The sequence below is a fragment of the Gorilla gorilla genome, chromosome 17, assembly GCF_029281585.2.
Source record: "Gorilla gorilla gorilla isolate KB3781 chromosome 17, NHGRI_mGorGor1-v2.1_pri, whole genome shotgun sequence".
Classification (NCBI taxonomy): domain Eukaryota; kingdom Metazoa; phylum Chordata; class Mammalia; order Primates; family Hominidae; genus Gorilla; species Gorilla gorilla.
Window position 1 is genome coordinate 92,153,283 of NC_073241.2, and position 25,120 is coordinate 92,178,402.

Sequence of the window (25,120 nt, forward strand, 5' to 3'; positions counted from 1 at the left end):
CTACTACATATGCACTAGAATGGCTAAAAGTGTTGACTGGGGGCCAGGCGTGGTGGCTTATGCCTGTAATTCCAGCACTTTGGGAGGCCGAGGTGGGTGGACCATCTGAGGTGGGCAGTTAGAGACCAGCCTGGCCAACATGGTGAAACCCCATCTCTACTAAAAATACAAAAATTAGCCAGGCGTGGTGGCGGTTGCCTGTAATCCCAACTACCTGGGAGGCTGAGGCAGGAGAATTGCTTGAACCTGGGAGGTGGAGGTTGCAGTGAGCCGAGATCATGGCATTGCACTCCAGCTGGGCAACAAGAGCGAAACTCCGTCTCAAAAAAAAAAAAAAAAAAAAAAAAAAATGTTGACAGGGATGTGGAGCATCGGGAACTCTCTGCACTGGTGCTGGGGATGTAAAATGGTACAAACCAGCCATTCCAATCCTAGGTATTTACCCGAGAGGAATCAAAGCATTTGTCTATACCAAGACTTGTACACCAGTGTTCTCCATCAAAATAGAAAAAAAAAAAGACTGTAAACAATTCAAATGTCCATTAGCAGATCAATGGTTAAACTGTGGTATATTCATACAATGTAATACTACTCAGCAACAAAAAATAATGAACTCTTGCAACAACATGGATGGAAGTGACAGAAACCAGATCAGCAGTTGCCTGAGCGCGGGAGGAACTCTGGAGGGATATAGGGGGAGGGAGAAATCACAATGGGACATGAGGAAACGGCATGATCAATATACTTATTTTCTGGTGATGGTTTCATGTGTGTAGATACATCATATCTTATTTTATACTTTATGTAGTTTACTGTATGTCTTTTATACATTAATCTAAAAAAAGTGGAAGATTTTTAAAAGGTGGACGTTTCTATCATAGAAAGCATTTTGCAAAAACAATTCATGGCACTAGAAAAATACTTCACAAAACAATGACTTTTTGGCTCTGAAAAAAATGACAAGGTCTTACTGTGAAAATAAATGTTTAAACCATTCAGGATGTAAAACAACCCCAACAAAGGCACACAAAGTATGTTGCTTCAGTTTTCTTAAAGTTTTACTTATAATGGACCACCCCCACCCCCAATTTTTTTTAACAGTGGTCAAATGAGCCAATATATATACTTTCTTTTTTTTTTTTTTTGAGACAGACTCTTGCTCTGTCACCTAGGCTGGAGTGCAGTGGCACAATCTCAGCTCAGTGCAACCTCTGCCTCCCGGGTTCAAGTGATTGTCCTCCCTCAGTCTCCCGGGTTCAAGTGATTGTCCTCCCTCAGTCTCCCGAGTAGCTAGGACTACGGGTGCCTGCCACCACGCCTGGATAATTTTTGTATTTTTAGTAGAGACGGGGTTTCGCCATCTTGGCCAGGCTGGTCTCGAGCTCCTGACCTCAAGTAGTCCACCCACTTCAGCCTCCCAAAGTGCCAGGATTACAGGCATGAGCCACTGTGTCCAGCCCAATATGTACTTTCTCAAATAATGTTTTACTTTTTGGTTAAGATGTTAGTTTTGGCTTTCTGATGTAAAATTGTAAATACTTTAAAAACCAATGTATGTATATATATAAATATATCAACCAAATTATATATTATATAAATATTATATATTTTTTATATTTTATTATATATTATATTTATTATATATATAATATATATTTGTATAATATATATATTTTAAAGACAAGGTCTTATTCCATCTCCCAGGCTGTGGAGTGCAGTGGCACAATCATAGTGCACTGCAGCCTTGACTTCCTGGGCTCAAGCAGACTTCTTACCTCAACTTCCTGATTAGCTGGGACTACAGGTGCCTGCCACCACTCCCAGCTAATTTTTTTATGGAGATGGGGTTTCACTATGTTGCTCAGGCTGGTCTTGAACTCCTGAGCTCAAGCAGACTTCCCACCTTGGCCTTTTAAAGTGCTGAGATTACAGGCATAAGCCACTGCACCTGGCCCAGATACATTTTTAATTATAGCAATTACAGTAGACCTATCACTATAATACTCAGCTTTTTTTATTGGAAAAAATGTCTATCAAGATAAATATTATCTGTCTAAATAGTTTGCTAGGTAGGCTAGGCCTCCTGAGATAGGTAAACTATGTGAAAGAAGAGATAAAAAAGATAAAAGGCAAAGTGACAAGCCAATTAAAGTAGAAATAATTTTGTAAGAGTAAATTCGGCTATAGGAGAAATTAATTTTAAACCACCACTTCTTCATGTTTGGAATGTGATTTAAAGAAATGGGAATTGGCTCTTGTTATTGAGTGATTTCACCATCCTTTATTCTCATGGGTATGGTCAAATAAATCTACTACAGTTATCTGCCAAATCTGATGTCTGTGCATATTTATTTATTTGTTTTTTTTTTTTCTGGAGGTCCATTGCTTTCATCATATTTTTAAGGTAGCTTTATATGACATGAAAAGATTGAACTAGCTTACTTACGGAGATGACAATTAAAATCCTGAATTCATGAATGTGAAGAATACATTTGTTAGAAAATAAGCTGACCTTGGGGAATGACTTATTTTATTATTTTAGATTTATGGTCACAAAATATAAGCATCTATTTGTGGTTGCTGAAGTGCAGGTCTCAGGCCTTGGCTACCAATGTTTCAAATCTAGGGCTGCGGTAGTAGACAGAAATCTAAGTGATACTAATATACGTGGTCCTTGGACTACATTTTTAGAGGTTTTGCTTTATATGGTTTTTGGACTACATTTTTATAGATTTTGCTTTAAGCAATTTGGCGCAGAGAACATTTTCTTGATACCTCTAGCATCTAGCATAGTGGCTTATAACAGACATTTCATGCTCTTTTTTGCCCCCTCTTTAAAAAAACAATTTTACTATGTGAAATAAGAACTGTCATTTTGGTGTGGGAGAGGAGCCTTGAGTATGTAATCAAGATCCAGAGGCCATCCGGGCGCGGTGGTTCATGTCTGTAATCCCAGCACTTTGGGAGGCCAAGGTGGGTGGATCACGAGGTCAGGAGTTTGAGACCAGCCCGGCCAATATGGGGAAACCTGTCTCTATTAAAAATACAAAAATTAGCCGGGCATGGTGGCACACGTCTGTAATCCGAGGTACTTGGGAGGCTGAGGCAGAAGAATCAATTGAACCTGGGAGGCGGAGGTATCAGTGAGCCGAGATCATGCCACTGCACTCCAGCCTGGGTGACAGAGTGAGACCCTGTCTCAAAAAAAAAAAAATGAATAAAATAAAATAATCCAGAGGGTCTAGTTTGATTCTTTAGCATTGTGCTGTAATTTTCTACAAGTGGGCCCATGCCTGGTTTTTAAATAGACTGGTATAGATCACCTTACCTACTATGTGCCAAGTGCGTAAGTAAAAGAGAAAGTATATGAATATGTTTTCAAATCACTCTCTGTTGTTATGTTTCTGTCTCAGCTTGAAATGTTTGCTTTTGCGTCTATTTTTCCTCCTGGATCATGTAAAAATGCCTTAAGCCTGTAGGGAATTAGAGTAACATTTCTAAAGTAAAAGTTACAACTGACCCAGCTTTAAGCTAGCAGACATGAGTTACTTTGGTATTGTCAGTGTTTATTAGAGAATAGGGCAACTGGAATTCCTCTGAGTTGAGAATTTTGAGAATTGGCAGGAAGAGCAAAAATATTCCTTATGTCGTAGAACAAGGAAGTCTGATAAAAAGGAGGGTGCACCTGGGTGATTGTCTAGGTATATATTACCTCATTCATCTCCATATTCCCCAGGGCCCACTTAGTACACAGCCATGTCCTAAGGATGTGTCTGATCTGGGACACCCAGGGAGAGGACAGACAATAGGGACATTGAAATTCATTCAGAGCAAGACCAGAGGGATTTAATTCATACTGGGATCTTTAGGGTTTTCCAAGGACAGGCTGATCTGACTGTTGGGCTCCAGGACAATTCAGAACTCTTGGGAATTTTTCTGACTAGGGAATAAAGAGCCAGTATCTACTGATGTATCCATACTCTTCTGTTAAAGATCCCTTCTGGCCTTTGTCCAGTCTGTCTGGTGATTTGCTCTGGGGCTTTCTGTAGGGTGTATATGGAGTTGGAGAATTGAAGGGCCAGCCCTTATGTACCCCTGTTCCCTTTTCTTCCAGTCTCTGGTTCTTCATAGAACTGCATAAATGTGACAGGTTAACAAGTATTCTTGAAGCCACTCTCTGATGGACTGAATAAAATGCCTACTTCTTTGCATTTGTGTGTGTGTGTGTGTGTGTGTGTGTGTGTGTGTGTGTAGATCAGATCCCTTTTTAGCATTAGTTTATTATGTCAAGGAAATTGGAGTTTGGAAACCCAGTTGCCTATTGTCCATTGTTTTTAGTCCTTCACTTGCTTTTCATTTTTATTATTCTTTGTCTTTTCTTCTCTCTTACTTCTTCCCCACAGGAAGAGAGTCTGTCATATAGTAAGGAGCTCTTAGACTGGAAACCCCAGCATCTTCCTCTCTAGGTATAAATGAACTTGTGCAGAATGGGACATGTGAATCACTGTGTCTGATCCATCATTGGCAGCCCTTGGCCTGTCACATCTCACATGTTTTAAATAATCTTCTGGGCTTCCTACTCATTTGTGGGAAAACTAACATGTGGTAGACAAACAATATGGTACCTTTCCAGTGAGAGCTCTAACAGTGTAGCTGTTTGCTGGGCACCTGGTTCAAGTAGCTGAATCACTGTTATACTTCATCCTGGCCCAGCCTCAGCAAAATTTTGTAGTGTGAAGTATTTATTTTATAAAACATTTTGATATGGGAGAAAGAAGAAGTGAAATTCGAACCTGTGGCTTATTTCCTAACATCTGTGCCCAAAGTATGTATTGGGAAGGTTCAGATACTCTTTGGAGTTTCTTGTTATTTATTTTTAGAGCTGTTGTTCTTCCTGTTCCCTGTCTAATAGGTTTTAGACATGTATCAAAACCACTTGGTATTTATGTTGATTTTTAATATTAATAAGAATATAATTTATCTTGAACCTATTTCTTTTGCTAGCCCTTGGCAACTAGTCCAACTTCTAAATAAATATGTTATTCCTGACTGGGGTCCTACTATAGTACATATATCTCTTATTAACTTATCTCTGGGCAGAGGCTTTGGTACTCTGAAATTATCTGTTCAGTATCTAGAAATGGGGAAATACTTTTCTGGTTGCTTATATGACTGTCACTATGTTCATGTCAATCACAGTAGTTCTCCCATTAAGTTGATAAGACTTGCCTAACTAATTCTGCCAAATTCGTTTCCATTTGGGAAGTAAAGACTCGTCAGACCTTTCTCAGATCTCTTTCTGCCTTTCAGCCTCATTACTTATTTCTCTGTCTCTGTGCTCCTTACCATGAGTCATAAGCATTGTAGGACCCATTCTTCATGGGTTGCTGGGATAGTATTTCTAATAGGAAATAATAGTGTTTTTTTAAGAAAAAGATTTCTTTTCTAATGTTTCCTTTACAGTAAATATACATTGAATATCTGTAGGAGAAAAAATCTGCAGTTAATTTTATTAAACTGATTAGTTTTATTAAATGTAAGATGTTGGATGTTATTTTCCTATCTCAGGCTATAATACTTTCTTCTTAGTGTATTTAAATCTAAGCATTCATAAACATCATGAAGTCGTTTCAAATGTAAAATTAACTTGTGAAAGATAGGCACAAGTTGAAAGATAAAACTCCAACCCGGGCGTGGTGGCTCACGCCTGTAATCCCAGCACTTTGGGAGGCTGAGGCGGGCAGATCACCTGAGGTAGGGAGTTTGAGACCAGCCTGACCAACATGGTGTAAACCCCATCTCTACTAAAAATACAAAAAATTTAGTCGTGTGGTGGCCGGCACCTGTAGTCCCAGCTACATGGGAGACTGAGGCAGGAGAATTGCTTGAACCAGGGAGGCGGAGGTTGCAATTAGTCAAGATTGCGCCACTGCACTCCAGCCTGGGTGACAGAGGGAAACTCCATCTCAAAAAAAAAAGAAAAGAAACCTCCAGTTAAAACAAAGAGTTAAAATGGTGTTTTCCTATGATTTTATGGAAAAGGCTCTTCGCTTATTGTTACGTGTACATGTGGAGATGTAGTTCTTACCATAATTCCATTATGACAGTTGTCATCTCAATTATAAATTAGATTGAATTTATAATTTTCCCTTGAATTATTCCCTTGTTGTCCAATTCATATATCTGCTATGTAGATGAGTAGGAAAAGGGTCCATTTTAAAAGAATAACATGTTTGCTTCTGTTTATTTCAGGAAAACCTCACAGCACGGGTAGCTCTGAACGGATTCAGCTCTCAGGAATGTATAATGTCCGTAAAGGCAAGATGCAGTTGCCAGTGAACCGATGGACAAGACGCCAAGTCATCCTATGTGGGACCTGCCTGATAGTATCATCTGTGAAAGACAGCTTGACCGGAAAGATGCATGTTCTGCCACTAATTGGTGGAAAAGTAAGTTTGTTTGTTTGTTTGTTTGTTTATTGAGTCAGAGTCTCACTCTGTCACACAGGCTCAAGTGTAGTGGCGTGGTCTCAACTCACTGCAACCTCTGCCTCCTGAGTTCAAGCGATTCTCCTGCCTCAGCCAGGATTACAGGCGTGCACCACCACACCTGGCTAATTTTTGTATTTTTAGTAGAGATGGGGTTTCACCATGTTGGCCAGGCTGGTCTTGAACTCCTGACCTCAAGTGATCTGCCCACCTCGGCCTCCCAAAGTGCTGGGATTACAGGTGTGAGCCACCATGCCAGGCCGAAAAGTAAGTTTAAAACAAGCAAAATACTAACAGGTTTCCCAGCATCAGTAAGGACCTTACTTTGAGCCATTTCTGTGATATGGGGTAGATGATTTTTTTACTCATCTGAGGTCTTATTCAGTTCCTGTTGTGGGTGTTGTCAGTTGGTGGAGCTGTGGGGAAAAAACAGTGCCATTGGCTCATGTGAGGCCTTGATGATCATTGCTTCATTAGTTATGTGCATTTTACCTACTGGACAGAAAATAGGTAGAATTTTATTGTCATATGTCAGAGTTTAGATGATAAATTCGTTACTTATGAGTTGATATCTTAAGGATACATTTTCTAGTAGAGTACACTCATCCTTAATTTCGTGAATTTAGAAACATTGACACATGCCGAGGGTTTGAGTCTATAGTGCTTAAGTCTTTGACCACATTTTCCCCTATCTGTGTTTAGTGATCAGTGGGGTTAGCATTTTTAGTTTATTAAGTGCCTAGTTATAAATTTTGAATCTTAAATGTTTCTCATTTCGGAGAAAATGTGATACAACTGATACATTTTTGACATTACTGATTTCTTTGCTTTGGGTATGTTAACTATTTTATTGCTATTATTTATAAAATAGAACCAGATTACTTGGGGAAATGTTACATTATTTTCTTTGTCAGAGTTATTTATAAAGTCCCAAGCATTGGTAAGGGTAGCATCACCATAGTTACAGGTCAGTATTTCTTGATTTTTAAGTGATATGTTAATAAATGGAAATTAGGATTTGGATGAGAAAATGGGTCATTGGGGGCACATTAAGCAAATATTTTTTCTTTTTCTTTTTTTTTTTTTGAGATGGAGTCTTGCTCTGTTTCCCAGGCTGGAGTGTGGTGGCGCGATCCCAGCTCACTGCAACCTCTGCCTCCCGGGTTCAAGTGATTCTCCTGCCTCAGCCTCCCAAGTAGCTGGGACTACAGGCGCATGACACCATATCCAGCTAATTTTTTGTATTTTTAGTAGAGACAGGGTTTCACCATGTTAGCCAGGATGGTCTTGATCTCCTGACCTCGTGATTCACCCACTTTGGCCTCCCAGAGTGCTGAGATTACAGGCGTGAGCCACTGTGCCTGGCCTAAGTAAACCATTTGTTAATTGGTTGTCTAAATGTCTGATCTGTTTCAAGGGTTGTAAGTGAAGGAAGTAAGACCCCATGTGTATGGTAATAAATGGTTTTGTTGTTCACTGCTATGTAGCAAGCACATTCTTGTAGTCTTTCCTTATGAATAAATAGCCTATGTTAGTTTTTTCCCCTCTATTCTAGTTTCAAGAAGGCTAATACTTGATCATTTTCAAAAATAGGTTTTGGTCAGGCTGTGCAAGATGCATTTAGATCGATTTTAGTCGTTCATTTTGAAACCAATGCTGCTTAACTTTTGTCGGAGCATTGAAGAGTTAGTGACTGATATACTAAGATTTTGCCCTGTGGATGGATGGATTACTGAAAAAATACTCATCTGTATTACCACTATAGATTATTAAAAATGCATATTTAATGTTTGATGCTTTGTTAGGTCAACAGTCTCTCTCTTTGTGATGCTGGGTGTTTGCGTAGGCAAATCTAATATAACTATTTATTCAGTATCCTCTTTGGGGAAGGCACTGTGCTTGGCACCCCAGAAATACCAACATAGCTAAATAACCCTGCCTGCCTTTGAAGAGCTTATAATTTTGTATCAGAAGATGAAGTAGGCACAATGATATCTGTTGTAAGAAAGATGCAGGAAGGTACTGTGGGGGATTAATGGAAGGAGAGATTACATTTTGTCGGGTAAGAGGGAATTTTGTAATGAAAGAGGTAGCAATTATGATGGAATTTGAAGGATGAAAAGTCTTTTGACATGTGAAGGAGATGGTCAGAAAGATTATTATGCTCATAGAGGCAGAGGCAGGAAAGCACATGGAATGTTCAGATAAGGTCAGCAGATCCGGTTATAATTAGCATTTTCATTCAGTACTAGAGTCTTGTCCTGTTTCCCAGGTCTGTTACTGGATGGTCTTCTACCACTGAGTGAATTGAAAGTTAATAGCTTCCTCTTTTCACAAGCAAAACTTGTAAAACCTGTTTTATACTATGCCTTTAAAAAATAATTGACTACATTGAAAAATTGAGTCTTTTATATCCGTTGACTGAGTTAGGGAAAAATAATTGATTTCTTGCAATTTGAGCTTTCATTAATTTTTGTCTGTTGTTGTTTTTTTTTTTATCCTGTTCTGTTGTTAAAGAAAAAACAGAGTATAAATGAAAGGAGTTTTATTTTTTCTTTTTAATTTAGATATAGAAGAGCTATAGATTTAGAAATAAGGTGTGAGATAGATTGGTCATAACCTAGTTAGAATTGCTGTGGTTTCATACCACATGAGCATGGTCATTACTTTACATATATGGCTTTGCTGTTAAATAAAACTCTCAAAATTTAGTTATTGAAAGAGTATTTAATAGATACATTTATATTATACAGTTTTAATGTTGTATTTAACTTGTCCTATAGAATTTAACATAGATTTTTAAATAATGTATTATTATTATTTTTTTTTAAAAGACAGTCTTGCTTTGTCATCCAGGCTGGAGTGCAGTGGTGCGATCTTGGGTCACTGCACTCTCTGCCTCCCCGGTTCAAGCGATTCTCCTGCCTCAGCCTCCTGAGTAGCTGGGACTGCAGGTGCACACCACCATGCCCGGCCAATTTTTGTACTTTTAGTAGAGACAGGGTTTCACCGTGTTGGCCAGGCTGGTCTTGAACTCCTGATCTCAAGTGATCCGCCTGCTTCGGCCTCCCATAGTGCTGGGATTACAGGCGTGAGCCACCACGCCTGGCCAGATAATACTATATTTTAATTAATATTTGTTAAATTATGAAGTATAATAAATTGAAGAATTGTCAGCCACTACTGAATTTAGGAACTGTGGGGATATCAATACCAGTGTTTCTTCTACCTGTGTTCTCTTTACATATACTCATTGCCTCCCCTAGCCCTAGAAGGATTCACTGTCCTAGAATGTATATTCCTCATTTTTTCCTTTTTTGAAATAAGTTTTACCGTGTATCTATATTTTGCTTGTTTTTGATGTGTATAAAAGTGATAAATTGCTGTGGTCTTCTGTAATTGAATTTATTCACCTAATACGATGTTTCATAATAAGATTACATGTTACTTATGTGGTTTTCATTTCTCTATAATGTCTACTGTAAACATTCCACAGTTTTCATAATTCCTTAAGTAATTTTCCTGCTGATGGACATTTGGGTTGCTTTCAGTTTGTTGTTGTTATAAACAGTGCTGCTGCTATAGTCTCATGTTGATATGCCTCCTGGTGTGCAAGTACCTTTTCTAAGACAGTAGTTTGCAAGTGGAGTTACTATGCTGGAGGGACATTTGGTTATATGTAGGAATGTTTTGATGGTCAGATGATTGAACAGTGAACATTATCAGTTAATATAAGCATAAGTAATGCCATGGTAACACCCCTCTTTTCCCCCCAATCTTAGTGACTTGTCATAACAGTTATTTCTCACATTGTCTGTTGTGGGTCAGTGGGGTTGGGGGGTGGGCGTTTCTTTTGTCACACAGTTGTTCAGGGACCCAGCCTGTTGAAGTCTTGGCTCTTTTATACTTCCCTTTGTTGTTTTGGCAAGGGAAGAGGTAATTGGAGCATCATTCATGGGCCTTGTATGTTTGGATGCAGAAGTGACACATGCCACTTCTCTCTGTGGCTCATTGGCCAGAACTAGTCACATCACTCCACCTTAATTGCAAGGGGTCTGAGAAATGTGGAGTAGATAGTGATTGGTGAATAACATTATCTTTGCTGCAGGGGACACTCTTGGCATTTAAAGGCAGAGGCAGAGAGTTTAAAATATCGTGCGAAGTATTAGAGAGTTCTGCATAGGGGACAATGAAGAACTATTCAATCCACAATTCCTATAATGATCTCCTTGAGAAATACTACTGTTGGGTATACACTTTGGAGCTCGGTTACTGGGCTCTGGGACATACACACATCTACTTTCACAAGATGATACCAAGTTGTTTTTCAGGGTCGATGTACCATTTTGCATTCACATCAGTGTACAAGTGTTGTTTCTCCACATCTTCACCAACACTTTACTGACGTATAATTGACAACAATAAATTGCACATTTCAGTTTTATAACTGTACACTCCAGTTAACACAATTTGATAGCTGTATACCCCCATTAAACCATCACGGCAACCAAGATAGTGACCATGTTCATTATTCCCAGAAGTTTCCTCGTGTCCCTTTGTTCTCCTTTCCTCCCACCCTTTTATTTTCCTTTCCTCCCACCCTCTCCCACTCCTCTCCATCCCTAAGAAACCTTTTGCTTGATATCTGTCAATTTGTTTACACAGCATTTTTTAAAAAATCGTATTTTCTGTTTGGTTTATAGAAACACAGTTGGTTTTTGAGTATTGATCTTGAGTATTGATTCATCATCTTGCTAAATGTTCTGGTTTATTCTAATATGATGCCTGTAGGTTTTTTTGTTTACTGTATAGCTAATCATATAATATTCAAATGATGACAGATTTCTTCCTTTTCTTTGTCTTACTGTTATGGGCAGGAAGATCTAGTACAGTGCTGAATAGAAACAGTAGATACTTATCAATGATCCTTTTTTTTTTTCTTTTTTTTTTTTGAGACAGAGTCTGTCTCTGTCACGCAGGCTGGAGTGCAGTGGTGCATTCTTGGTTCACTGCAACCTCTGTCTCCCAGGTTCAAGCCATTCTCCTGCCTCAGCCTCCCGAGTAGCTGGGACTACAGGCGCATGCCACCACACCCAGCTAATTTTTGTATTTTTAGTAGAGACTGGGTTTCATCATGTTGACCAGGCTGGTCTCCTGACCTCAGGTGACCCCCCTGCCTCGGCCTCCTAAAGTGCTGGGATTACAGGTGTGAGCCACCGCACCTGGCTCCTTATCAGTGATCTTGAGAATGATATCTCATCATTAACATTGAAGTTTGCTTTAGATGTTTGATAAATACCCTTGGTCAGTTTAAGTGAGTTTTTATTTTCTGAGTTTGCTGAGAATTTTTATCCTTCATTTCAGCCTGAATGAAGTTACTAACAGCTTTTTCTGCAACTGTGGGGATAATAGTATGGATGTCTTTAATCCGTTAATGTGATTAATGGTTTTATAGTTCTAATTACGTTAAACTGTCTTTCTTTATCTGAGGTAAATTCAACTGGTTCTTTTTTTTTTTTTTGAGGCGGAGTCTTGCTGTGTTGCCCAGGCTGGAGCACACTGGCACAATATCAGCTCACTGCATCCTCCACCTCCCGGGTTCAAGCGATTCTCCTGCCTCAGCCTCCTGAGTACCTGGGATTACAGACATGCACCACCACGCCCGACTAATTTTTGTGTTTTTAGTAGAAGTGGGGTTTCACCATGTTGGCCAGGCTGGTCTCAAACTCCTGACCTCAAATGATTCGCCTGCCTCAGCCTTCCAAAGTACTGCGATTATAGGGGTGAGCCACCGTGCCCGGCCTTGTTCTTGATACATATATATTTTTAAATTACTGGGTTTTCTAAAATAAATAAATTAATTAATTAATTAAAAGGCTGGGAACGGTGACTGATGCCTGTAATCCCAGCACTTGAGAGGCTGAGGCAGGTTGATCACGAGGTCAGGAGTTCAAGACCAGACTGGCCAAGATGGTGAAACCCTGTCTTTACTAAAAATACAAAAATTGGTGGCGCAGTGGCAGGCGCCTGTAATCCCAGTTACTTGGGAGGCTGAGGCAGGAGAATCGCTTGAACCCGGGAGGCGGAGGTTGCAGTGAGCTGAGATCGTGCCACTGCACTGCAGCCTGGGCAACAGAGCGAGACTCCATCTAAAAATAAATAAATAAATAAATAAATAAATAAATAAATAAATAAATAAATAAAAATTACTGGATTTTGATGCAACATTTTGTTCAAGATAAATCTTTATGACCGTGGTTACCTGTAAGTTTCCTTTCTGTTACTGTTCTTGTGTGGGTCTTGGTTATACTATCCTCATAGAATGGGTTGGGGTGTTTTCCTTCATTTTTTTGTTTGCTGGATGAGTTTGCATGAGTTTGGATTGATCTATTTTTTGAAACTTTGGTAAAAGTTACCTGTAAAGCTATATGGGCCTGATTTTTTTTGAGACATTAAAAAAAAAAAAAACCTTCTATATTTTAAATGGTTATATAGGGGCCAGGCGTGGCTCATGCCTGTAATTCCAGCACTTTGGGAGGCCAAGGCTGTAATCCCATCTACTCAGGAGGTTGAGATAGGAGAATCGCTTGAACTCGGAAGGCGGAGTTTGCAGTGAGCTAAGATTGCACCACTGCACTCCAGCCTGGGCAAGGAGTGAAATTCCGTCTCAAAAAAAAAGTTATAGGACTATTCAATTTTTGTTTTGTTTGGTTAACACTGGATTTTACTCCATTGTCCAGGCTGGAGTGCAGTGGTGTAGTTACTCCACACTATAGCCTTGACCTCCCCAGGCTTGGGCGATTTCCCCACTTTAGACTTCTGAGTAGCTATAGGACTACAAGGTGTGCGCCGCCACACCCAGCTAACTTTTGTTTTTCTGTTTTTTGTAGAGATAAGGTTTTGCCATGTTGCACAGGTTGATCTCCAACTCCTGGGCTCAAGCGATCTGTCCCTCTCGGTCTCCCGAAGTGCTGGGATTACAAGTGTGAGCCTGCACCTGGCTGATAGGACTATTTAGGCTCTTGGTTTTTCTTTATTTAGTAGTATTGGTAAAAACATATTTTTTCTAAGAATTTGTCACAAAATTGTTCATAATATTCTCTTCTTAATCTCTGGCGAATCTGTAGCTGTGTCTCCCTTTTCATTGTTAGTAGTATTTATAAGTGTCTCTGCTCTCTTTTTCTTGCCAGAGGATGTATCCATTTTTCTTGCCAGAGTATTTATCAATTGTACTAGTTTTCTTGAAGAATCAGTATTTTGCTTTGTTAATGTTTTCTCTTACATATTTGGTTTTCATTTCACCAATTGCTAGTTTTTATCATAGCCTTCTTTCAATTTTGGATTTATTCAGTTTGGAGGTTTGATTTTTTTTTTTCCTTCCAAGTTTTTTTTTTTTTTTTCGGAGACAGAGTCTTGCTCTGTCACCCAGGCTGGATCTCAGCTCACTGCAACCTCTGCCTCCTGGGTTTAAGCAATCCTTCCACCTCAGCCTCCCCAGTAGCTGGGACTACAGGCACCCACCACCGCTCCTAGCTGTAAGGCTTTTTTTGTATTTTTAGTAGAGAGGGGTTTTACCATGTTGACCAGGCTGGTCTCGAACTCCTGACCTCAGGTGATCCACCTGCCTTGGCCTCCCAAAGTGGTGGGATTACAGGCGTGAACCACCATGCCCAGACTTCCTTCCAAGTTCTTAAGGTGCATGCCGAGCAAATTAATGTTCTACCTTCTTTTCCAATATGACTATCAAAAGATACACGCGTTCAATTGAAAAAAATATATATATATATACATTTCCCTTTGTATATCTCCTTTTATTGCAACATACAGATTTTGATATGTAGTTTTTCTAGAATTGTTTAGTTCTAAGCGTTTTAAAATTTTGGTTGTAATTTCTCCTTGCACCTGTGAGTTGTTTAGAAGTTTGTTATTAAGTTTCCAAACATAGAAGTTTGTATAATGTTACTTTTGGTGTGTATTTTTCCCCTTGTGAAGAACTTACAAGGAGTGGAAATTTGATTTGATTGTATTTCACTGCATCATTAGGACTTGAAAGTTCTCATGGTAGGGTTTTATTACAGGTTAATTTCAGTTTAACAGTAATGTTTTCAATACTTATTTAATATGCTTGAAGACTTCTTAAGTAAAAATTCCTAAGTAAAATCTTAAGTAAAAATTCTAAGAGGAAGTAAGAACCCCAGCACCCTATTGTGAGGTTAGAAGAATAAGAAAGGGAGTCTGGACTAATTTTAAACAGAAAGAGGAGAATTTCACTGTGGTGGGGAAATATAGTAAAGATAAAACTCCCCTTTTTTTTGGTTTCTTTGTAATTCAAATTGGGTGATCATATGCAGGAACTTAGTTCTCATTAATGAGTAACATATATAGGGAAACATGCAAATCCATGCAGGCTCCTTGATCAGAGGCATAGTTAGTGAAATACATCAGTGGTTCTGCTGTCTGACTTGTTTCTGCTTCTCTCTGTTTGCTTTTATAGGTAGAAGAAGTGAAAAAGCACCAACACTGTTTAGCATTTAGCTCCTCTGGACCCCAAAGCCAGACTTACTACATTTGCTTTGATACTTTCACAGAATACTTAAGGTGGCTGCGACAAGTCTCCAAGGTAAGCAAGCACTTAATCCAGGAATCGACTCAGCTTCTAGCTGGCTACAAAGTTCCTTTCTGCTTTAGCTGGGTCTAAAATATGGTTAGTTACACACACTTTTTTTTTCCTCCCCAGATACTGCCAGTGATTAGCAATTTTTAGTTTTTTAAAAACTAATTTTGCCTGAAAAGTGGCTTTTTAAAAATTGTTTTTTACTTGCCCAGTTTATACTTAAAAATAAATTGGTGTGTAAACAGGCATTACTATCTTAATGTTGTAGATAAAAAACATGAGATTGAGAATATTTGAGGGACTGACCCAGGCTAAGACAACTATAAAACCACAAAATACCCAGAGAATTGTTACAAATTTCCCTTCTTTCTCTGACTGTTTTTTCATATAAATAGTCTAATATTATACCATCTCCCCTTCACCTTTATTCTGCCTTTTCAGTGATTTAATTTTTTATCTTATTTTGGCCATTTTATATTCCTCTCATTTAATAAGATCACCATGTCCCATGAAATAATATATAGTACTTTTGGCCAGGCACACTGGCTCACTCCTGTAATCCCAGCACTTTGGAAGGCTGAGACAGGCAGATCACTTGAGTTCAGGAGTTTGAGACCAGCCTGGCCAAAATGGTGAAACCCCATCTCTACTAAAAATACAAAAAAATTAGCCAGGCATGATGGTACACACCTGTAGTCCCAGATACTCGGGAGGCTGAGGCACGAAAATTGCGAACTGGGAAGGTGGAGGTTGCAGTGAGCCGAGATTGCACCATTACACTACAGCCTTGGTGACAGAGTGAGACTCTGACTTAAAAAAAAATATATATATATGTATATATATAATATAATATATAATTATATATAATATCTAGTACTTTTGTGTTTAATGTAAACCAGAATCACATTATAAATAAGACAAATAAATGCTGATATTTCAGGTAACCTGTGTAAGAATGTTTTTATATCTCATTTAGAGAATTAAGTGTAAAATAATGGGGTGGATTGCAGTCCTTAGTGCCTTGGTTTGGGTGTTGTTTTTGAAATGACAAGATCTCTCTAGGGTGCCAGGAGCATTACAATGGAATATGCTTTCATATTTTTGGATTGGTAATTTAACTTGTTATCCAAGTTCAGTGTGATTCAGATTGCTGTGTGATGTAATTATTTGTCAAGTGAATGAGTAAGGGAATAACTTTGGAAAACAGTTAAGAGAAAATTTGAGAACAGTATCTAGAAAATCGTTTTGAAATACTGGCCACATTTGAATTACCAGGTGAAAACCATTGCCTGATGATGAGATATCATTTAGGAGAGCCTGATGATGAGATATCATTTAGGAGAGCTGGTTTCTCTTCCTCTTAGAGAAGAAGCAATGGGTAGAGAGTTTTGGTTGATAGGGCTTAGAAAATTCTCTCAACCTAATAGACAAATGGAGGTTCTAAATGTGTAAGGCAGCACTCCTGCAGGAAAAAGTAGGGAAGAGGACCCTTGTCCTTCAGATTCACATGTAGAATTAATGTGATATTAGAAGTATACTTGTCTGGTTTTAAAATTATTGATATGTTTACAAATGTGAGGAGATGAGATATTAAATACCATTGGGCTTTTATATTTATAATTTATCATTTTTATTGTGCTTTTGTATGTATTTATATCAAAGTGGTTTTATGGGTTGAAAGCAGTGAGTCAATTGCCTACACTCTGCTTTATTCAGAATAAAATGCCTAACTAGGATCAAAGTGCAGCACATTTCTTTCTGTATAGAGATGTTGATATTTTAAATCAACTTTTAAATTATTAACTTTTTCTTTATTTTGGAATACTTTTATAATTACAGAGAAGTTGCAAAGATAGTACAGAGAGTTCTCAAACATAGTTTCCCAACCCCCTCACTCAGTTTAGCAGATGTATTACCACAATATATCTCTCAAGTATAAGAAACCATCATTAGTACATAACTCTGAACTAACCTGTGGAATTTATTTTTTTGTTTTTGTTTGAGACAGAGCCTTGCTGTGTCATCCAGGCTGGAGTGCAGTGGCACGATCTTGGGTCACTACAACCTCCGCCTCCTGGGTTCAAGCAATTCTCCTACCTCAGTCTCCTGAGTAGCTGAGATTAAAGGCATGTGCCCATGCCTGGCTAATTTTTGTATTTTTAGTACAGATGGGGTTTCACTATGTTGGCCAGGCTGGTTTTGAACTCCTGACCTCAAGTGATCCGCCTGCCTTGACCTTTCAAAGTGCTGGGACTATAGGCGTGAGCCACTGCGCCTGGCCTTTATTTGGATTTCACTAGTTTTTCCATTGCCTTTTTTCTGTTTCAAGATCTAATTCAAGATACCACATTGCATTTGATTGTCATGTCTCTCTTTTGTCTCCTCTAGTGTGTGACAGTTTTTCACTTTTCTGTTTTTCTTTCTCTCTTTTTTTTTTTTTTTTGAGATGGAGTCTCGCTCTGTCGCCCAGGCTGGAGTGTAATGGGACGGTCTTGGCTCACTGCAACCTATGCCTCGTGGGTTCAAACAATTCTCCCATCTCAGCCTACTGAGTAGCTTTGACTACAGGCACGTGCCACCATACCCGGCTAATTTTTTGTGTTTTTATTAGAGACGGGGTTTCACTATGTTGGCAAGGCTAGTGTCCAACTCCTGACCTCATGATCTGCCTGCTTAGGCCTACCAAAGTGCTGGGATTACAGGTGTGAGCCACTGCACCTGGCCTACTTTTCTGTGTTTTTCATGACCTTGACAGTTTTGAGGAATACTGATGAGGTATTCCTCAAAAGTGCTGAAATGCCCTGCAGTTGTATGTAGACAATAATTCACACACATTTACATATACAGCATACATTTTATACTTACAATAAGTGGAGCTGAGTATTTCCAAGAGGGCAGAGGGACTTTGATTTGATTATCTTAGATTACTGGTATTGACTACAACTAATTAGAATAAGACCTTCTTTTAGAAAGGCTTTGATTAGAGAAGCTGTGTAGTGTTGGGGTCAAGAGTTTGAGTTTCAAAGTAAGGCAGGCATGGATTCCACCATTTCCTAGCCATGTGGCTATATCTAAGTTCCAAGTTTTAAACTTTTTCATCTAATGAGGGGAATAATAATAATAATAGTACTTACCTTTTAGGGCTTATTTGAGATATGCATATAATAGATTTATACTGGCACATAGTAAGTGAGTAGAACTAACTAACTCAATAAAATAATTTTATGACGGTCATCCTTGATGGGTCAAATAATATTTTAAAGTATTATCTATTTGTATGTGTATTTTCAGCAGATAAAGACACGGGTCTTAGTTTGTCTGAACAAGTTACCTTTTGCTGCTCTTAACAACCGTGGCAGCCTTTTGGGGAAAGGATGGCAGACATTGGGGAAATGATTTCCTCCTGAGAAGTTGGGGTGGGGAACAGAGGGTGATACATTTTAGTAAATGCAGACTTTCTTTTTTTTTTTTTTGAGATGGAGTCTTGCTCTGTAGCTGAGCCTGGAGTGCAGTAGTGTGATTTTAGCTCACTGCAACCTCCATCTCCCGGGTTCAAGCAATTCTCCCACCTCAGCCTCCTGAGTAGCTGGGATTACAGGTGTGCGCCACCATGCCGGGCTAATTTTTTTGTATTTTTAGTAGAAATGGGATTTCACCATGTTGGCCAGGCTGGTCTTGAACTCCTGACCTCAGATGATCCGCCTGCCTCGGCCTCCCAAAGTGCTGGGATTACAGGCATGAGCCACCGTCCCTGGCCTAGTAAATGCAGATTTTCAATACAGTACTTTTCCCTTCTCCAATTTTAAAAACCAGATACATATTTCAAAAATGTTTAGCAGTTACAGTTAGTGAATTAAGGACAAATGAATTGTAAAGGACTGATTAAAAGAGATTAGATATTATAAAAGAAATGGGTGAAGGAACTCCCTGTTTGGGTTTGAATCCTGTGTAAAACATGGCCACACCCTTCTTTAAGCATTATGTGTTGAGGATAATCTTTTGATAATGCCTTTTCCTTTTTAACCTAGCATCTAGGGAGAGTAGACTAGAATCTCGCTCCGTTTGGGAATATATGCCTACAGGGAATTTGACATGGATAAGGCTGATTGTTACAAGCTCCTTCAGCTTCCAGTTTCCCCCTTCAATTGTCATCTGCTCTTCTTCCTATGTAGGTATTAGGAAGTTATATCATTTAGTCACACTCACTGTTACTATGGAAATGTTTAGTTTCTTTTCTTCATATTGAGAAACAAAACATTCTCAGAATGGATAGTCTTTACATCTTGATGTTTAGATAAGGATTCATTTTGATAAGGACCTAAAAGAAAAACAAACCAACAACAGAAACAAAAGTTTCTGATTGTTAGTAACTGTCCCCACCCCAGAGTAGGAGGGCAAAAAAGAAACAAATTTCCATTATTTTTAAATTAAAATGAATTAAGGAAGTAATTTAAAAGGAAAGTTCTTTATTTTCAGTTTATTTTTCTGGATTTTCAGCTACAAGAGAAGTGTTATTTTTTGTTCTAATTTGTTTCATTTGATTTTGGGAAAATTTATAGTTTATTAATCAGATGTGTTCTACCAAGATAGGCTTTTATATACTTACTATTTTTAAACATTAGCACTTAATATTGCTTGCCAAAATAATACCCAAGGCAGTCTCTTTAGAGTTTTTATTTTGGATGTGTATTAGTGGTAGACACTGTGGGAGATCTCTTTTGGGAGGATTACAATATTGGTTGTAAATTCATTCCTAAAATATTAATGCACAGCATGCTGTAAAAATTGAGTAAACCTCCTATTATATACAGTGTAAAAAACGGCTCTGTTTGTTCAACATAGGTACATGTATCCAGCATGTTTTCAAAGTGGTTAGAGGGGCAGTGATGTGAAAAGGCTACGGCTAAGCTGAGGGAATAACAAGAACGTGCAGAAGAGCTCCTATCAGATATATGAGTAACTTGATGGAAATGCTGACCTGGATATCCATCTTGATGGTCCACTTTTTAAAGTGCATTCATTGTGGATATGTTGATTGATACTGTGAATTCTTTTCAAAGTTAGGCTTTCATGTGAATGTGTAGCATGTCTTAGTTTTAATTTAAAAGTTCAGTGACTTCTGTAACACCATATTATTCTACTTTAAAGTCTGCTTCTTGGCCGGGCGTGGTGGCTCACACCTGTAATCCCAACACTGTGGGAGGCTGAGGCGGGCAGATCACCTGAGGTTAGGAGTTCAAGACCAGCCTGGCCAACATGGTCTCTACAAAAAATACAAAAATTAGCTGGGCATGATGGCGGGTGTCTGTAATCCCAGCTACTCAGGAGGCTGAGGCAGGAGAATCGCTTTTGAACCCAGGAGGCGAAGGTTGCACTGAGCCGAGATTGCGCCACTGCGCTCCAGCCTGGGCGACAGAGCAAGATTTCATCTCAAAAATAAATAAATAAATAAAATAAAAATAAAGTATTTTTCTTTATTCCATGGAAGATTAAAAGTGGATTCAGGTCAGTGACTTAGTGTTGTGTCCCTTTTTTTTCTTACTCTTTATTACAGAAAATATCCAATATTCTGAAGTAGAGATAATTATGTAGTAACCCCCACACACCTGTGACCTGGCTTCCACAGTTACCATCTGCTGGCCAGTGGGCTATCGGTATGCTCCCTTTCTCTCTGGATTATTACAAAGCAAACCCCAGACATTATTTCACTCACAACTATTTTCACATGTGTGTATAACTCTAGAAGATGAGGACTCTTCTTACAATTACTCTTTTTACAACACCATTATCTATGTGTGTGTGTTTTTTAAAGAATGGACAGTTCAGATAAAGATTAGAGGGTTGATTCAGGTACCTTATTCCTGAAATAGTGATGTAGCATGTGGTACCCAAGAAAATTTGCAACACTTGTGGAAAGGGCATATTGTGAGCTACGCTTTTAACTTTTTATTAGACAGATGGAATGCTCTCCAATATTGATTAGCTAGATGAAAATGAGAACAGTTTACTACATGGCACATTTCTAAGTTCAGCATTTTGAATCTGAATAGTAACATGACTGAATTGAAAGTGATGGAGCCCTGCAGTTAGGGACACGATGTCTAATCTTAGGCATTTTATCTTCAACATTGTCCCAGTTCTCTTGTGTAGGGAAAAGGAAAAGGCACAGCATGACCTCTTCCAAGGACCTCAAACCTTTTAGTTGGTTATAACATGGTGACGATGAAAACAGCATGGTAAATTCAGGCCTCCTGGAGGGCCATGAACCTGTCTACATGTCTCTTTCTCTGTGTTGATCAGTGGCTGACAGTTGCAGGTGACTGTTATCTCTCCTGCTGTGTAGCTCTCAGTATTAACCATAGTGTTTAATTCTAGGCCATTGACTCGAGGGAAAAAGTCACTGCAGTGAACTTCTGGTTGCCATGATTTGAGTGCACCCTAAACATGCACAGTGTAGGCAAATCGGAGCCACATTTCATGCTAAACGATCCCATGAAATGATGAGCAAACATCACCCTTTTAAAAAAGAGTAAGACACATGGTGAATCACAATTGAACTTTTGGTTTCATTTGCTTAAAAACAGTGTCTTACTGTCTAGATTTTACTCAAGGAATACTTAACTAATCAATTGAGTCAAATCATTCTAGTATAACAAGATTGAGGTTTCCAACATATCGATTTGTGTTATTAGGTGTAATTACAAGGAACCCTTTAATATGACTTAGACATCTTTTACCCATATTTTGCCTCTTAACTTGAAGTGTAGTTCAGGAAGTCTGCTGCCTTTTGTTAGCATGGTCTGCCACTTGTCCTTTAGGGATTGTGCTGTAGTTTGTAACTTTGAGGTTGTAATGATAAGAAGCTTTTGCTATCAATACTGTTCTACTGAGGAGTCAAGGGCTTTTCTGGAAACCCTCAATTCACATTTTACACCCATTTTTTTGGATGAAGAATCAAGGGCCCTTTGATCTAACAAGCCTACCATAGAATCTAAATGGAATGAAGGGGCTGGGTGCAGTGGCTTACGCCTGTAATCCCAGCACTTTGGGAGGCCAAGGCAGGTCGATCACCTGAGTTCAAGACCAGCCTGGCCAAGAAGGTGAAACCCCGTCTCCACTAAAAATACAAAAAAAAATTAGCCAGGCATGGTGGCAGGTGCCTGTAATCCCAGCTACCCGGGAGGCTGAGGCAGGAGAATCGCTTGAACTCAGGAGGTAGAGGTTGCAGTGACCCAAGATGGTGCCACTGCACTCCAGCCTGGGCAATGAGAGCAAAACTCCATCTCAAAAAAAAAAAAAAAAAAAAAAAAAGATGATAATAAATGGAACTGTGGGTCTGAATGACATGAATCCTGAGAAGATTGCTCTTGTACCAATTCTGTAGTGACAAGAAAAGTTTGTGAGAAAAGTTTGGAAATTTAGTATATGAGTTAGTATATGAGATATTTGGGTATAGGAAGACTTCAAGGAGGCAGTGGGCAAGCTGAGTCTTTTAAGGATAAATAGGTGTTCACCATGAAGACAAGAAAAGTAAATTCATTTCAGGAAGGATAGGTCAAGTATGTGCAGAGGCAGTTTGCAAAGATATCCTCTAAAGATCATATCACACATGTCTGAGAAGTGTGAAAAAAAAAAAAAAAAAAGCTTAAGTAAATGAATGCTGGCCAGTAAGTTTCCTGCTAGTTCCATTTCATTTTCTTGTAGAAATATGACTGTAAGTTACCCAGTATTATAATTAACTTTCCAATATAGTAATGGATTTGTTATATAAAAAATTACATTATGGAATCTTTGTTACAGTTAGAAAGCAACAGTCTATGAAGTTAGAGAACTTAGAACTTCTTCTTTGAATTTAGGGAGAAGGTAACATTTTGGATTGTATTAAGTTTTTTGTTACACATAAAATTAAGTTAGTAGAAAATAATAGAATGATCTCTTTACAGATATAATTATGCTTCATCTATACCTGTCTTATTTCCTCACTGCTAATCCCTTCTATTCCTTTTTTTTTTTCCTGTAGTGGCTCTTGTTTCTGAAATCCTAGTTAATATATTCCTGAAGAAGAGGTTTTCACTTCAATTCTAAAGTTATTTCAGTTTAGAACTATTTAATTTTATTTTCTCTAAAGTTTTATAATCCAGTTTTAAACAAATGGCAAAGATACCTAGTTTGCTTATCGTCTCATAACAAAAGAAGCGTGTTTTTGTGAAGCAGTGCTCATTTGTATAATTAGACTATTACCATTTTAAATGCATCCCATGTACTTCCATCTTCCTTCATCCTGTCTTCTCATCTCTTCCCCCTTCTTTCTCCAGCTGTGTTGGAATTAGCAGTTGTTGTTCTCACTGTCCAGCAAGGAGAGATGGGGAGAGGGAGGGAGGAAAGAGAGGACTCTTCTGTCTTTTCTTTGTGCCAGGCACTAGGCTCCACGTGGATTGCCAGGACCTCAGCAAATGGAAACGTGTTCCTCATGTGTTCTTGGTGGAACTCTGGAAAATTTTTCCCAGGAAACCTTAAAGAAGTTTGGTTGGGGTCTGTACTTCTGTTATTAGTACTTTAAAATACTTGCAGGTTTGATCTGTATAATGTTATCTTTAATAAAATAACTTCTAGGGCTCAAGGGAGGAACTTACAGCTGCATTTTAAAGTTGTAAAATGTTGTTTTAATATTGGTAAGGGCCCTTGTAAGGTAGCTGACAAGAAGCAAATATTAATATTTACTGCAGTTTTCTAAAATAATTGTGCTACCAGTTATTTGACATTTTCTTTGAAAGCATTCTTTAGTTTAACCTTGAATTCTAGTCTTCAACAACAAACGACTCTTAGTTCAGAGACTTAAGATTTGGAAAAGACCAGACTCTCACACCATCCCACCCATGTCCGTAGGCATTTCCAACATCTGTAGTGTCTGATGTGACAGTTTTTCCTTATAAGTGAGCTGAAGTCTGTTTCCTCTAGCTTTGACTCATTGACCCGAATTTTTCTATCTGGTAAAACACAAGAAAATTCGACTCCCTTTCCTATTTAATAACCTCTCAATATTGTTGAGTTACCAGGATCTGTGCCCTTGCACTGCCCTGTCTGCTCCTTAGCAGTCTATTTTCAGCAGAAGTATCCCTGGCAATTCCAACAATTCCTTCTGTTGCTTGGTTCTCAGATACTTTATCTCATAGATTTTTTTCTGGGTGCTCTGATTTGTTGACATCCTTGCAGATCTCATCTGATCAGCACAGAGTATGTGACCGTTATTTTCCTTGCTTTAGACATTATGTTCAAAGTGAATTAGTTACCCATTTATTTGTGAGGTCAGCCCTAAAAGAAAATATTTTTGCTCTTTTCGTCCCTCAACTTGTTGACATATTTTCTAAACAATATAATTATTTACTGTACCAAATTGATGCTATAGTGACAACAATAATGCACATAGTAATAACTAACATTTTGGTAACTTTTACCATTTGACAAGCACTGTTCAAGATACTTTGTAGTAGCCCTGTGAAGTAGGTGCTGATAACAATTCTATGAGGTTGGTTTTTTGTTGATTTTTTTTTTTTTTTTTTGAGACAGGGTCTCACTCTGTTGCTCAAGCTGCTGTGCAGTGGCATGATTACAGCTCACTGCAGGCTTTGACCTTCCAGGCTCAAGTGATCCTCCCACCTCAGCCTCCCGAGTAACTGGGACCACAGGCATGCGCCACCACTCCCAGCTAATTTTTGTATTTTTTGTAGAGACGGGGTCTTGCCATGTTGCCCAGGCTGGCCTTGAGCTCCTGGGCTGAAGCAGTCCTCCCACCTTGGCCTCCCAAAGTACTGGGATGACAGGCACAAGCTACTGCGCCCAGGCTGTGGTTGGTTTTTAATACCAGAAGATAATATGTCTTAGATATTATTATCCCCATTTTGCAGATGAGGGAACTGATATATAAAGCATTCAATTACTGCTTTATGCATTAAGTTCTACTACCTTACTCCTTTTACTTATTTGTACTTCCAGTGTTTTACAGTGGTTGGAAGGGACT

At 38.7% G+C, this 25,120-nt stretch overlaps 1 protein-coding gene across 1 annotated transcript in view; it reads left to right on the top strand.

The window, feature by feature from the left end:
• PHLPP1 (PH domain and leucine rich repeat protein phosphatase 1) overlaps positions 1–25,120 on the top strand; it is a 260,131-nt gene that overhangs the window by 109,179 nt on the left and 125,832 nt on the right. The window contains exons 2-3 of the mRNA XM_031003733.3: positions 6,253–6,449; positions 14,983–15,108. Coding sequence (XP_030859593.2) covers positions 6,253–6,449; positions 14,983–15,108 — 323 coding nt within the window. The remainder of the gene's footprint in view (positions 1–6,252; positions 6,450–14,982; positions 15,109–25,120) is intronic.